Source organism: Gouania willdenowi, chromosome 16 (genome assembly GCF_900634775.1).
Source record: "Gouania willdenowi chromosome 16, fGouWil2.1, whole genome shotgun sequence".
Lineage (NCBI taxonomy): Eukaryota > Metazoa > Chordata > Actinopteri > Blenniiformes > Gobiesocidae > Gouania > Gouania willdenowi.
Genome location: NC_041059.1, coordinates 23,761,710 through 23,777,327, shown reverse-complemented (window position 1 = coordinate 23,777,327; position 15,618 = coordinate 23,761,710). Strand labels below are relative to the sequence as shown.

Below are 15,618 nucleotides of genomic sequence, written 5' to 3'. Positions count from 1 at the left end.
TTTGGTAAGATTTCTAAATATGTATATATAAGAGCATCTTTTAGTTGCTTTAGGAGCTTGTGTTCAATCATGTTAGAAAAGAGTAAACATTAATACTAAAAGCCTGAAAGAGAAGGACGGTAGTTGTAAAGTTTACTGGCATTCCCACTTATTTTATCCTGTCCTCATCCTTAAAGCTGCAGTAAGTAGAATCGTGCACATGCACAACTGTGGAACTCTTTGCAACTGTTTTCTCCATAGACACTAGTGACAAATGTTGGGACTTTATCTTGTGTTATTTGGGAGTATTCTGATGTTTTAGAGGCATGAAAGCACGTATCACTCACTATTCACAGCCGCTTTTCCACCTCCTGATCCCAGTCGCGGAGCAGACAGACATTCCACATCTACACTGCAAATTAATCTGTTCTCTCCACCTTCGATAATGTTTCTCTGAGGTTTACAAGCTATTTATCCCATTTGTTATCACTCTCTCTGACTCGGTATGTGGGGCAGACTGTGTACGAACTGAAAACAGATTGCGCATAGTCTACCTCACATACCGTTCCTTCCGAACATATGTGTGCCTTTAAACTGGTGCTTCTCCACCTTGGTCTTCCTGTTTCATCTTGCTTTGCCGTGTAGCTGCTGTGGCAAAAGCCGCGATTGAGACTTCTGCTGGAATATCTGTCATTACACTTTCCCTACTCTCAGACCGTGAACGCGCATTGACTTTTGACGAGCAGCTCGAGCAGTCAATAGTAATGCCCAAAACCGCTCATGGATTGCTCTGTAAGTAGAAAGATCTCTGATTGGCTGAAGACCAGCGTCATGCTCCTGTATTTCTAAAGCTCATTGACAGGGCCAGGAGAAGGAGCAGAGACTCACTGTCCACTCAAAACACTTTTTGATTACAATATGCTCAAAGATGATCATGGATTTTCAACCAAATTATGTAAAAAAAAAAAAACGTACATACTGCAGCTTTACGTAAAAAGTATTTTTCTTAACTTTTTCTCTTTTAAAACCACTACTTATTATGATTTAGTCAGAATTCTCTTAGCATACACTCAATATGATGCATTTCTTGTTTGAGAAGAGTTAAACAAACCCGTTGTTGCTTACTGTATGTGTGAGGTGCCAGGTTTGATTCTGGATCAAGCACTTTCGTATTTACATTGGAGCACATCTGTTCCACACCAAGAAGCTCCTGTGTTCAACCAGGATATTTTTTGCCCTTTCTGTGTGGACATTGCATGTTCTCCCTGTGCTTTGTGGGTTTTCTTCCAGTACTTTGGTTTCCTCTAGTCATGTACTTGTACTTGGTAAAAGTTTATGTGCACTCTGTGAAAAGGTTGGAACTAAAGCTTTACACACACAGATCAATGAAGGAAAAAGCAACGGCAACATCACAAATAATAAAAATTGTGTTCTGATATCAAAATATTTCTTTATTCCCAGGAGTCGATCTATGTCGGCCAGATAATAGAGCCTTTGGTTACAGCTCTTGAACTGAGTGTCACGGTGGATAAAGTCAGATTTGCCAAAACCAAGACAAAAAACAGAGTGAAACCAGTGGAAAACCTGAGAGGGGATTAGTCTGCAGCGTGAATGAGGGAGAGATAAACAACTGAGAGACAGGATGGGGAAACGGACTCAACTCAGAGAAATGAAGATCTCAACAGAAGCAACCAAATATTGATTCGGTGAGATATTATCTGACTAAGACAGGTCAATATTAGTGAAGAAAGATATTTATGAAGAAAAAAAAAACATGTGACCATCATGGGCAGAGCAATTGATGTATTCTTTTAACTCCTCTGGAGGAAAGGGCTCAATGTATGTTTGCTCTCACTGTTATGACACACAATGCAGAGTAAACAACACAAACATAAACCTGACATGATATAACCTTATAAACCTCTGAGAGAAATTTAAAAAATAAAATTCTTAGTTCAATTATTTACATTTAAACACTAACAGCACACACACTTGTCTTTGAAAATAGAGCACAAGTTAGCAAGCTGGCTAGTAGCCACTTAATAGTGAGAAAATCAGAAGGGGTTTCTAAACACACAGCTCTTAAATCGATTGAATTGTGCAACCTCGCACAGATTAATGAATGGGATGCGTGTCAAATCAATGGATTTTCAGCTCGTTCAAAATGAGATTACACACAGAAGTAATATCTTATGGGTTTGAGAAGCTTAAATAACAGCTAAGATTTGAATAAATTATTAAGGCCTAATTGCATTGGTCCATTATTCATTGATTGTGAGAAACCCAAGTCTTTGGTTTAAGCTGTTAGCTCAGTGACCTGAGCTACGTTTGTGAAATGTCACAAAAGGGGACGAAATAATCAGTGAAATCACACACAAAAAACCCTTAAAAGAGATAATGTTTTGTTTTGAAGGTTTTTTTAAGACTAAAAGCAACTGAATTATGATAACAGCAAAGTTTGCACCCCAATAATGTAAAATTGCATAAAACAAAGATCTGCAGTGATTTACATTTAATAACTTATGAGAAAATCAGAAAAACAGATAACAATTTTATATATATATCTTAGCCTGTGCCCTACTTGTCCTACTGTAAACCTACTGTATGCTACTGATATACATTTATTAACATTTTTCTTTGTTTTTAAAAATTACGCTATATTAAATGTTAGTCGAGTTGTTAAAACTTTTTTCTATAGGCAGCCTCATTCTCATGAAAGCAGTCAGGGTTTTTCTTTTTGAACAATAGAGAATACAATTTGTAGAGCAAAGAATATAATAATGTGAGCGCTGCAATTGGTGCTGTGGTGTTATGATGCGCCTTGTATGTGAGTGACGTCATCGGTGTGCGTCCGGTGGTTACCGGCAGTGTTGTAAATGGAAATAAACATGGCGCTCCCAGAGCACAAGTCGTGTGCTCTTGTCTACCACAGCAAGTTAGAGCCCCTATAACTCAGACGTTACAATAACACTGCCCTGTTTTGTTGGGGTTGTCACACAAGATGTGGTCAACATAAGAGCTTTAAATACTGTTAAAATGACACATGACACAATATAAAAATGCATGAAAAATAACTAGTGAAAGAATGGCTGTCCTCAGAATTGTGAGGTTAACTCAATCATCTGAAAACACACCTCAACTGTTCCCAGGCTTTCAGCCAACCAAGCAGAATGATGGGATGGAAGTAAAAAAAGGGAAAAAATGTGTGATGCAGAAAACTAGCAAAAAGGAGAGAAAGAGGGATTTGCCAGTCCTCGCAATGCAGCAGCTGCAACTCAGCAAAGATCAAACCGCTTGGCTTAGAATTAGAATTCCTGTCACAGAGGGGAAGTTGGAAAAAGTGATTGAATGAAAATCAGTGTGACGCTCAGAAAAATAGGCTTCACAGTGACTTTTAAGTTAGCGTTGTATTGCAAACACTAACCTTACATGAACCTCTCAGATTCATTGGTAGTGATGTCATGAGGCTGTGAGACTAGAGCCAGAATATTTACTGCCAACCCTATTATGGTGTACACAGCTTTTTAATCAATGCTTATTTAGATTCATGGATGAATGGATGGGAATGCACTAAGTTACACACCAAGGAAACCCTTCATTCAATAGGACATCCTTCAATATAAAACATACTGTATATTCATCTTAATTCCATAAGAGACAGAGAAAACTATTAATGACTACACAACAACTAAATGGCATCTACTGATGTGATTTTGCAGAGAGAGTTAATCACCTTATGTATAAAGAACAGGCATTTCGCTTTGCATTATATGCAAACAGATGCTCATGTTGACATGAGTGCATGTTGCTGCTAGCCTTTAGCCTATTTAAAGTGCATTACAGATGATGTAACAGGGCTTTCTGTGCAACGTGAGCAGGTATTTGCTGCAGTGTATTCACTGATAATGGCCTATTGAACAGTTTCCTACATTGTTAAGCAAAAAAAGGACATTTGTCCAATCTTATAGAATTGTTAAACTTGATCTAAATGTTGAAAAAAAATCTATTTAATATATATAGAGTGATGGAAGCACTGAACCTGTACTGGGTAGCAGGGAGTGCAAGATTCTGTTCCGGTTGTCTGAAGGTTCACAGCAGGGTACGTCCTGGGCAGGACCCCCAGACCCTCACAGCGTCAAAACACACGAGCTGACGATGACACATGATGAAAACTCTGGGAGGCAGTGACACTAACGTTGGTGTCACATCCTGGGTCGTGATATATTGTGGGATAATATGTTGCTATAGTTAATGTCACAAGGGTGGTTCCTATTGAGTTGAGTATGTAAATATGTCCAGAGTTACATTCAAATAGAATAATAGTTACTTTTACAACTGCCATTTTTTGGGGTATTTTTTCCTTTGAAAAAATATTGTACCGTTATCGGAAGCCCATTATCGTCTATCTTATCATACTGTGAACCTGGTGCACCGCCCCAGCCCTACTGACCACTAAACCTCTGTGCTTGTTTCACTAATTGTAAGTGGGCGTAGGCCATCTTTCCCCTTGTCTCTTACAGGTGAAGCTCATCCACCTGTTTTAGTAAATGTGGGTTTGTTATTTTGTTGCAGTAATTTCACAATGCTTTGGCAGTTTGATGGTTAGTTAAGTGAGTTTTGTTTCCATGCTGTCATGGACTTTGTATTTGAGCCTGAACTTTTACCTGCTTCATTGTTCCTTGACTGTGTGGGATCTGGTACCTGCAAAGTGAGTGTAAATTAGCCCCATTAATCCCCTACTCCTAAAATATTAGGTACACTGTATTGCTTCCCCCTTATTTATATACTACCCACCCACTTTTATGTTCACCCACATAAAAATTGTCATGATTAGCAGATGCATTATGGTCAGAACCGTCGAGCAGGTTATAACAACTTACTTTTTTATTTAAAAAAAAAATGCATAAAATGAATGAATAAAGTGTGGCTTTTAAAGTGTTTGAGGAAAGATTTTAAGGTCTAGATATTTGCAACTCCATAGATTTTGGGCCACGGTATGATCCATAATCTACATGGATCATATTGCATGCTCTATGAACATACAATACTGTGTAGGGTACTGTTTTAGGGTTCCTGACGTCAAAAGGTAAAGACATATTTTTCAGGGTCTTTTTTTTTTTTTTTTTCTTACAAAAACTTCAAAAACGAATGTGATTGATTTAAAGTTTTGGTAAGGAGATAAAGTATGGCCTGCTTGAGGAAGACCAGTCAGTCACCTATTCTCTAATTTCCTCCGTGATTAACACATGGTAAAACGTAGTCATGCAATTGCAGAAGTCATTTCCTTTCAGCCAAAAAAAAAAGCTTTCTCAGATTTTCCCGCCTGACTGTGCAGCTTTGACTTCTGACTGTCATATGACTGTGTATGCCTACTGTGACTTTTCCAGCTGAAAGGACACAAACAAAACATTACTGTGCAGAAAAAGCTTTTGAACTCTTCTTAATCTGAATAAGCAGATGTACATAACACCAATCAGAAATAGCTTGACTTTTGGTTGATTTCACAGGGCGTGTGCAGTGTAAACGAAGGGGAATGTGATGAAACCTAATCCACAACTGTTTGGTGTTTTTTTTATCACGAGACTAGTGTAGTCTGGAGTAAAGACAGCATAGATAATTTGAGGCATTCTTCACTAAACTCCACACACAGAGTTTTTCCAATGTGAGAGGTCTGTTTGTAGTGAGCTTATATAAAGATGACGGCTGAGACAGCCTCATGCTTCCGCGTGCTTCCATAATAAACTCGGCTCATTGGCTACGAAGAACACAGCATCATCTGACATTCTAATGGTCGGATCTCTTGCAGGAGTTCTTGCTTTTCAAAATCCAAGCGTAGATAAAAAAAAATGCTTCAGTACTTGTGTTCATGCTTTATGCTAACTCAACGGCGCGTGTTAGCCAAGTGTCTTTGATACTGTCAGGAATCACATAAAAAGCTAGCAGCAGCTTGGTAGTAGTTTTGTCTGTCACTCTAACACACACTTTTGTGGGAACTCATTTCTGCTACAAAGCAGCTTAGGGATTTTCTGATGCTATGGGATTTGTCTAAATAATTTCCCATTCACTGACTCAAAAGTTGACACGTGTACATGCTCTAGTTCCTCTGTTACTGTTCATTTGCCACTGCCATTTGTCACAAGGTGTCTGTAAACTTCAATTGAGAAGATCAAAATTCTTCAATTCTTCATCAAATGATATTGAACTTGAGAATAATGGGACATCACATCAGAAAAACATTTAAAAAAGGCAGTGGCTATCCGTATGGTTGCCGTATCAATATACCGACATTCTATCTCATTGCCCAGTTTAGGTCACATGACAAATGCTGCGTTCACACCAAATGCGTCACGAAATGTTCGTGTGACCAGATTACATACAAAGTCAATGCATAGATGCGTACCAAATGCAAAATCTTTCCTGTAAGGCAGTGCGGTCCGATCCGCACGTCAAGTGCGTTGGCCGTGCGAGCGCGCTCCCGATTTTACGCATATCCGCACATTCGCAAAAGTTGAAAATATTGAACTGTTTCGCATGACGAAAGCCAATCAGAGTCTTCGTTGACAATGATGTCAGGCCGTCAACATGGACACCGGTCTGTTCACCCATTCAACCATGGAGTAGAAGCTATGTGTGACCACCTGGAGCTGAATGACATGGCCTTTATAACATATATATACAAAAGGTGTGTGTTTACTGTTATTATCGCTACTACTGCCTCAACAGTAGGTAAGTATTAATCCAGAAATAATTTACATTTTAAGATGCTTAAAAAACACAAAACATATTTTTCTGTGACGGGAATATGAACAAGGGCTTTTTAATGGTCATTTGTAACAACAACACAGCCCCAACCCCCTAGCAGCAGGGAGGCCAATCGCATAGCGAGGTGTTCCCTCCACGCAGAAATAAAAGGCCCAACCTCCACGTCACGTTGACGGCATGCCCCCGGCGTAGGTCCTGACGCTGAACTTTAAATCAGGCTTAAGACGCTACATACGTGTACTTCGGTAAACGTACCAATAGCACCGGGGGTTGTCAGTACAGCAACCGTACGAATCGATACTTTATTTAAAAAACTAACATGAATCTGTAATTGTTTCAAGTAGAAAGCAAAGTTGGGTTGAGGTTGGCTTGTGATGTAATGTTTGTGATGTAATTGTACACCGTTTGAGTGTAGTCTATGAATGATATTAAATACTTTGTATGATGTGATTTGTACTGTCCGATTATATAAATAAAATCAAGTTTAAAAACAATATAGATATATCTCGATATAGGCAATATTGTCATTTTCTATTTCGCCAAAATAGAAAACTCAATATATCTTGAATCTCAATATATTGCCCAACCCTATCTCATCACATAAACCTTTGTAAAATAAAATAATTCCATGTATAGTAACCATTAAAATATTCCTGAAAAGCTAACACTGAGAAGCTCAATGCCCCAAAGTGTTTCTAAATGTTATTATAATCCTTAACACCAGCTGAAGACTCTGAAGCAGTAGAGTGGACTGTGGAGGAAGAATATTAAACATCCATCCATCCATTTTCATACCCGCTTATTCCCGTTTATCAGGGTCGCGGGGGTCTGCCGGTGCCAATCTCCGGCTCTCATAGGGCGCTGGGCAGGGGTACACCCTGGACAGGGCGCCAGTCCATCACAGGGCAACACAGACAGACAACCACTCATTCACTCCTATGGGCAATTTAGAGACTCCAATCAACCTTACAGTCATGTTTTTTTTTTGGATTGTGGGAGGAAGCCAGAGTACCTGGAGGAAACCCACGCAGCACAGGGAGAACATGCAAACTCCACACAGAAAGGACCCAAGTGTCCACCACAGGGCTTGAACCCAGGACCTTCTTGCTGTGAGGCGGACGTGCTAACCACTAAGCCACCGTGCGCCCGAATATTAAACAAACACTTTTAATTAGACACAAACCCCTTCCCTAATCTCTCATTAAACCAGTAGCCTGGCCGGGCTGAACTTTACAACCAGTGTGTCAGAGGATCCAGCTGAGGACTCATGCAGGTGCATTTCTACATCAGATCTAATGCATGTTCTTTCAAAATAAATTGCTTATTATTGGTGCTGTCGTTTGGCCTTACTAGAATCTTCTGGGATGATCTGTGTCAAACGTCAAAACCTGGATAACGGATCCCCCTTTCATATGAACCATTCAGGAATTTAAAAGAAAGGAGAATTAAAGCTAAAAAAAAATTTTTTTAAAGCCATTTTATATAATATCATTCAGACTTCTCATGGCACTTTTCAAATAAAGCAAATCAACTTTTATTTAAACTCATTATTGTATGACTTTTAAAGAAAGTCTAAGAAAAAAAATGCGGCTAAATTGTTAATATAAGTGAAATTGATGCAAGTGACACTATGAACTTCATCATTGTAAAAGCACATTTAAACTACTTTCTCTGGCCAAAAGTCAAAAGTTAAATTGCGTGGGGGGGGATTAACGATGAACACACGCATTAAAACAGTACAGTGGTTGTGGAACGCTAACAACAAATACTCAGTGGTGGATTCACAAGGAAGTTTGTCATGTTCATGGTCCAAAAGGGTTTTATGTCTCAACCACAAAAGGTCACAAGCTGTTTTTTTTGTGGAAATATGAAACAATAAATTTGAATAACTCACCTCAGTTGTTGTGCAAGAGCTGTATTTACCTGCAGAGAGAAGACAGAATAGTTCATATTAGGCAATTATTGGCACTCTTTACTAAATGTGACTAAAATATTCTAATATGATTGATTTATTGCATTGATTGAGTGCAAAGATCAGGGTCCTCCAAAGCACTGACACACCTTTTATAAAGTACTCTGGACTTTGGTCCAGTAAGTATTTTTTTAATATGCAACAATAAAATAAATCAAGTTTGACACATCTTTCTTAGGTCGCTGGCAACAAAATGAAGACAGTTTTTATAGTTGTGAGAAAAATTAAGACAAATCTTCTGAAAATACAGGCAGAATAAAACTCACGTTTGCTTTTTATTCTATTTTTTGAGAATTATTGAAAAATAATTCAGGAACACCTCGAGGATTTATTCATGTTCACTTTTGGATTTGAGCAACTTTATTTTTTAATTATTATTATTATTATTATTGTTATTATTATTATTAATATTATTATTACCATCCAACAAAGTCTCGATGTCCCTCCCTAAACAGCTCCACTTCCTCCCCCTGCCTCTGCCAATCTACTTTTGTCCACGCACATAGAACAACATAACAAGGTCTCATCGGATCGCATTGCTATAGGTCTATGGGTCATCGTTATTCTTTTGGTGATGGACATGTCTGAGATAAGAGCCAAGCGCTCCTCCATGATGCTATGCTACTCCAGAGTGACACCTGTTTGCTGTTGTGACGCACAGCCTTGTTTCCGTGCACGGTTTACGCATGCATTCACTTTGATTGACAGTCTCAGGAAGTCGTAGCCTATTGGCTGTGCGATCACGGCGCGATTTTCAATTTATATAGGGATCTATAGGACGAAGGCGGGACTTATATACAGTACATCGACACATATTAATGACCACTGGCATTAGGCCATAGTAAAAGACTAGTTAGGCATTTTTTCGCATTTCAAAAGAATGATACATAAACATAGATTTCTCAGAAACTCTGGATATGATCTTTAAAAGCTAAAGACCAAGTCAAAAACCTTGGTGTTCTGATTGACTCAGATCTTACATTCAGCAGTCAGATCAAATCTATCACAAAAACAGCCTTCTACCACCTAAAGAACATCTCCAGAGTGAAAGGTTTAATGACTCAGAAATATCAGGAGAAACTGGTCCATGCTTTTATCTCCAACAGACTGGACTATTGTAATGGTCTTCAGACAGGAATCCCCCCAAAGAGCATCAAACATCTACAGCTGGTTCAGAACGCTGCAGCTCAGGTCTTAACCAGAACAAAGAGGTCAGATCACATTACTCCAGTTTTAAAGTCTTTACACTGGCTCCCAGTCAGCCTCAGAATAGACTTTAAAGTTCTGCTGCTGGTGTATAAATCTGTGAATGGGTTTGGTCCAGAATACATCAATGAGATGTTAGTCAGATATGAACCCAGCAGGTCTCTCAGATCTATGGACACAGGTCAGATAGTCCAGAGCTCACAGTAAACATGGTGATGCTGCTTTTAGATGTTATGCTGCAAAGAAGTGGATCAAAAGCTGAAGTCATCATCCAATGTGAACATTTTTAAATCAAAGTTAAAGGCACTCTTTTTCTCTACTGCGTATGATTGAGAGAGAGATTTTTAGTCATGTTGTTGATGATGTAATGTGTTTGTTGATGATTCTAAATATTTTTTGCTGCTGATTTTAATGTTCTTGATTTTTAAGCTGTTGAATGTTTTCTGTTTCACTTTTTGATCATGTAAAGCACATTGAGTTGCCTTGTGTATGAAATGCGCAATACAAATAAATTTGCCTTGCCTTGCCTACTAAGTATTTATTACAGCTATAAAATGAGTAGAACAGCAGATCGTCATTGTAAACTGTTAGTAACAAATGAATGCAGGACCAATCAATTTTATAGCTTACATGTTCCCTGTGGACTGACTTGTCTTGCAGATTATTTTCAGTCATTTCAAAAATGTTGGATAAGTTTGTTGACACACGTTTTATTAGTAAAACTGATTTGTTCTTTCTGTGTCAGAAGCATGTGACCTTAATAATAAGAAAATTCTGTTCAAGAATCCCTGCTGAATGAATAGAGGCTCTTGACAAAGACAACCCACTCTACATCTCTTCAGGCTACATAAGCACAGCTTTTACCTCATCAACAAAAAGCCTGCTAAAAGATAGACCTCCTCACAATTGCTTGTTTTGTGCTACCACATGGTGTAGTTCAATAGCTCTGACATCATCCGGAAACCTCACCAAGCAGCAAAAGGTGAAAATGCCTATTTGTCGTTTGCTCTAGTGATTAAATTAACTAGACGGAGTTAACAGGCAAACGACTAGCGATCAAAGTGGCGTCTGCAGTTACGCGGATGCTAAAATGGTCCATTGTGGTGAAGAGAGAGCTGAGCCAGATGGCAAAGGCCTCTGTTCACTGGTCCATCTACGTTCCGACCCTCACCTTTTGTCATGAGCATTGGGTAGTGACGGAAAGAACAAGATCATGAGTGCAAATAACAATAATAACAATAATATTATTTAAAGTGACAGATTTAACATGAAAATGTAAACTAAATAGAAATGTAAACATCCCAATCTTGTGCCATTGACAAGATGGTGTCTGCTGACAAGTAGAGGTGAGCGTTAACCTCATAAAAACAGTGTGTGTGATAATACGCAAAGAGCCAGAGCCTGAACTCCCCTGCATAATGGTTTCTTCCTTTCTGCTAAAAATAGTTCATTCATCCTAACCATATAGGCAAACTGCACACAACCAGCATCATCAACATCACAGCTGTGCCTTTCAGATCTGCTCATGTAATTCTAATCCAACAAGTAAACTGTGCATTCATCTAAACAAGAGCCTCCACAGCGACTCAGGAGCTTTGAGGATAGTTTACTGCTATGGATAATAAACATAACAAATATAAAAATGTGACACTGTCATAATATTTTGACTAAAATTAAAGTTAGTTTTAGACAAAATGTCACCATATTCAGGACCTTTTCAGTTAAAGTCTAGTGTTAGTCAACTAAATGACATTAAGATTTTAATCGACTAAATTTGCATTAATTGATTTCACACTACCATGAATAAGTTGAATCATAAACACATGAACGCTCCCTTGGTGTTGAATTTTCATTTATTTCCATTTTTGGATCCTCTCATAACAAAATAATATATAAACAATTTAAAGTAACCCAAAAAAAAGATAATATTCTCATTGAAGATGTCAGTGAATAATAAAATTAAAAATAATGAAAACATTTTAATAAATATCAGTGTTTAGAGGACCAAATCTTAATCCTCAGGGGGAATGTCATATATACAAAATGATAAAGATGTTAAAATGATTCTAATAATTTGTCTGTCTAATCTTATATGGTGAGCTAAAAATGTGTATCTAATAAATCTGTTTCAGATAAAGTCGACTAAAATATAAAGAGTTTATGCATTTTTCAAAAGATTCAATTACAATTTATAAACCTGATATGGGATGGTATTAATGTTTGTAAATACACACAGACATTATTGTAGCGATCAATGTGTTGCATTCGTTTTTTTAGTTGAAAAAAATATGAATAGATTTTCATATAGTTTTAATTCACATGTATTTTTTTAATTAGTCACAGTATCATTATTGTCACTTTAAAAAAGTCAGTTCAACTGAATTAAATACAAATGACCTCAATTAAAACATATAAAACAACCATGTTGCAAATACTGATGGTAACAATGTAAGACAAATGTCATAACTATCCATGCCCAGAAAATCCCACAAACATTGTCAATAATTCCTCTTGTGGCATACTAATACACCCCTATCTAAACAAACCTATTATTTATTATTTTAACAATGCATCTTAAATCTAAATGAAAAACCAAGCATTGTTTAATGAATGTATTGTACATAGCAGACTATTCATTGTAAACCATCTCTCCATTACTCCCATTTCTCTCTTTGAGCGCATTAGCGGTATCAGTGTGAGCCTTGATCTGTTTAATGCACATTGTAATCACATGGTGTAATCAGATGATGTGGAAGTAACTCCCTGAAGATCTGACATGAGGTTATGGGCTGAGATTTCTGCCACTGGACACTCAATTTGAATAGTTGGTTTTCAGTTAGAAAGTAACAACTTGAAATTTGAATTTACTGTTTTGAAACTCCTGAGGATGTCACCATAGATATCTATAATAAATATTCATTTATTATACATATATATAGCCCTGAAAAAACTCCAGGCTAGTAAATTTGGAAGTTATGTTTAGACTTTGCTCATAATGTATTTTTTTAATTTGAATTGTGTGTTTATGTTCACCTGTGTATGTATGTACTGTACAGTATATATTTGTATTTCGATGGTTTTTTTTTTTTTTCCTTAGGCAAAGCTGCGGTGGCCAAGCAAATATGTAGCCACATGATGCGAACACAGGTCCAGATTGAAACAAAAATAATAGTAAAAACAAATCATGTGACTTGACTTTTAGATAATACATTGCAAAAGTTTTAAAATTAAATTATTTAATTGTCCAAAATGATAAAATCTATTATCATGAGATTTATTATCAAGGAGGCTTTTCTTTTTTCCATCTTAGTTCCTGTAATTTTAAGCATTTGTTTCTTGTTGTTGTTGTTGTTGATGATGATGATGATGATGATGATGATGATGATGATGATGATGATTTTTTAATTCACATTGAGGATGTGACTCTTCATCCCTGGAAAATGGAATGATGGGAGACACACTGTCATGGTAGAATGGGGTGCTGTGTGTGTGTGTGTGTGTGTGTGTGTGTGTGTGTGTGTGTGTGTGTGTGTGTGTGTGTGTGTGTGTGTGTGTGTGAGCTGTGAACATGTGTCTCGGCTGCTGAAGATTACAGAGATCATTAATGATCCAGATCATGAAGATCATGTGCTCATGTTCTAAAGTGGCTCCATCACTGAGTGTGAAAGACCCTGAGCAGCATCTAAATCTAAATCTAAATCTAAATCTAAATCTAAATCCTATTGGGATGGTTTACCTTGGCAGCCCTGGTGCTCCACCCTCACTGAGCCGTCTCTCTGGATCCTAACATCCCCTGGTCCTGCTATCCTGTGCAGAGCCGCTGATGATGATGCTCCGCTGCCCGCATCAGAGCCGCTCCTTCCCCGCCGCTTCTTCACCAGAGTCCGGCAGCACTGGTAACACACCGCCCATGCCTGCTCCTCGTTGATGGGCTGGTTGTACAGCCTCAGTATGTCTTCCAAAGACAGGTCCACGTCCCCGGCTTCCTCCGGTGAACTCATCGCGCTGTGCTGCTGATGGTGGTGATGATGATGATGATAGCCAGCATCCGTCAGCCCACCGTGCTCCTCCGCCATCCTTCCATCCTCTCAGCGCAGGAGGCCCGGATAAGGCAGCAGCTCCAGGCCGAGGAGACGGCGGCCTGGATCCATCGGTACCCTGAGGGGTCTGTTCCTCCACTGTCCGACCGTCAGTCTTAGTGAGTGTGTGTATCTTCCATCCTCCCTAGTCCCTACCACACCAAGCAGGCCTAGCTTATTCTTCTATCACATGACCCCCCTCCCTCTCTGACTATAATATAACCACGTGTTATTCACTGAAACAAACAAACTGCATTTCCGGAAAAAATAAAAAATAAATCCAAGTATAATGCACAAATATAATACAGTATAACTCCTATGAGTCAGTACTATCAATACAGTAAATTGTATTATATCCGAGGTTTCCAAATAGGGGTTCGTGTACCCCTGGAGGGACAGGAGCACATTGCAGGGGGTACGTATAAATATTTGACAATTAATTTAAAAATAAACAGGAAATGTTTCTAGTTTCTTTTTATGCTGCATTCACACCGGACGCGGTCCACAATATTTCCAGATTTTATACAAAGTCAATGGGAAGACGCAGCAATATTGCGGCACAGTTTTATTCACGTGGCAAGAGTATTGGCCGCGGCATGTACGATCCAGTTTTTCTGGGACATTCGTCATTTGCTTGAGTTGAAAATATTGAACTCCAGCGAATGTTTTGCGTGTTAGGCTATTTTCTGGACAAATTCACCACAAACTAACAGTACTAGAGTATTTCTCAATGAAATAGTATATTTTCTTGTAACTTTTTGAAAGAGGAATATTTTATGCTTTAGAGGCCATTTTATCACACTTCTGACAACAGGAGACAAGCTACATTTTACAAAGGATACCATATTTACTTACTATTGAAGTAATCACATAAAAGTTTCATGGTATTTAAAATAAAAATCCACTCATTATTTTTGAATTTGTAGATTTAGTCTTAGGGAGCCAATGTAGGGTTTGGGAGAGTTCCACAAATTAAAATGGTACTTATGATATGAAGAGGGGGTACACATGATTTGACAAAAATGTAAGAAAGACATTTAGAAAGTAGCTCTTATCTGCTTTGTTATGCTCCCTGCATTGAACTACTCTGCCCTAAGTGTTGAAGGGGATGATGCTGATCAACTGCAAAATTACCCACAATGCCATCTTTAGGATAACTAAAGTAACATTTGAAAGTTTTAAACAACACATCAGTGGAGTGGATAAAACTCAGGGCTTTAAGAGTGTGATTGCTTTGCTTCTGGGAGATAACATGGACTCATCACGTAAACATGATAACATCTCAGTAGTACTAACAACAGTCAGGCCATTTTCTTACATTAGCACATCAGCTGACTTTTTACTGCTCCTGTGGTTAGCTTAAAGGTGCATGGTGGCAGCAGACAGAGTCAGAGTGGAAATATTCCTTCGACATTGTTGAGCGCGCTAACAAGTAGCGAAAAAATCTGTACTCTACGCACGGAGGCATTTGTTTTTTATCTGCATTGAAATGTTTTCCTGCCCATGGCTCTGCATATGATCGTGAGTCATCACAAGACACAAAAACACAGAATCAACTTCAAAGTGAGGCTTATTCAACATCTACATTGCTGCATGACATTAGCACCAGGTCACACACAC

General features: G+C 38.3%; 1 protein-coding gene across 2 annotated transcripts in view; it reads right to left on the bottom strand.

Annotated features, from left to right (window-relative positions):
* The window catches only part of spire1b (spire-type actin nucleation factor 1b), a 39,289-nt gene extending 25,097 nt beyond the window's left edge, over positions 1 to 14,192 (bottom strand). For both annotated transcript variants that reach the window (XM_028471500.1, XM_028471501.1), the window contains exons 1-2: positions 13,656 to 14,192; positions 8,636 to 8,664 (exon numbers count right to left, since the gene is read on the bottom strand). In XM_028471500.1, coding sequence (XP_028327301.1) covers positions 8,636 to 8,664; positions 13,656 to 13,995 — 369 coding nt within the window. In that variant the 5' untranslated portion in view covers positions 13,996 to 14,192. The remainder of the gene's footprint in view (positions 1 to 8,635; positions 8,665 to 13,655) is intronic.
* Positions 14,193 to 15,618: the final 1,426 nt, after the last annotated feature.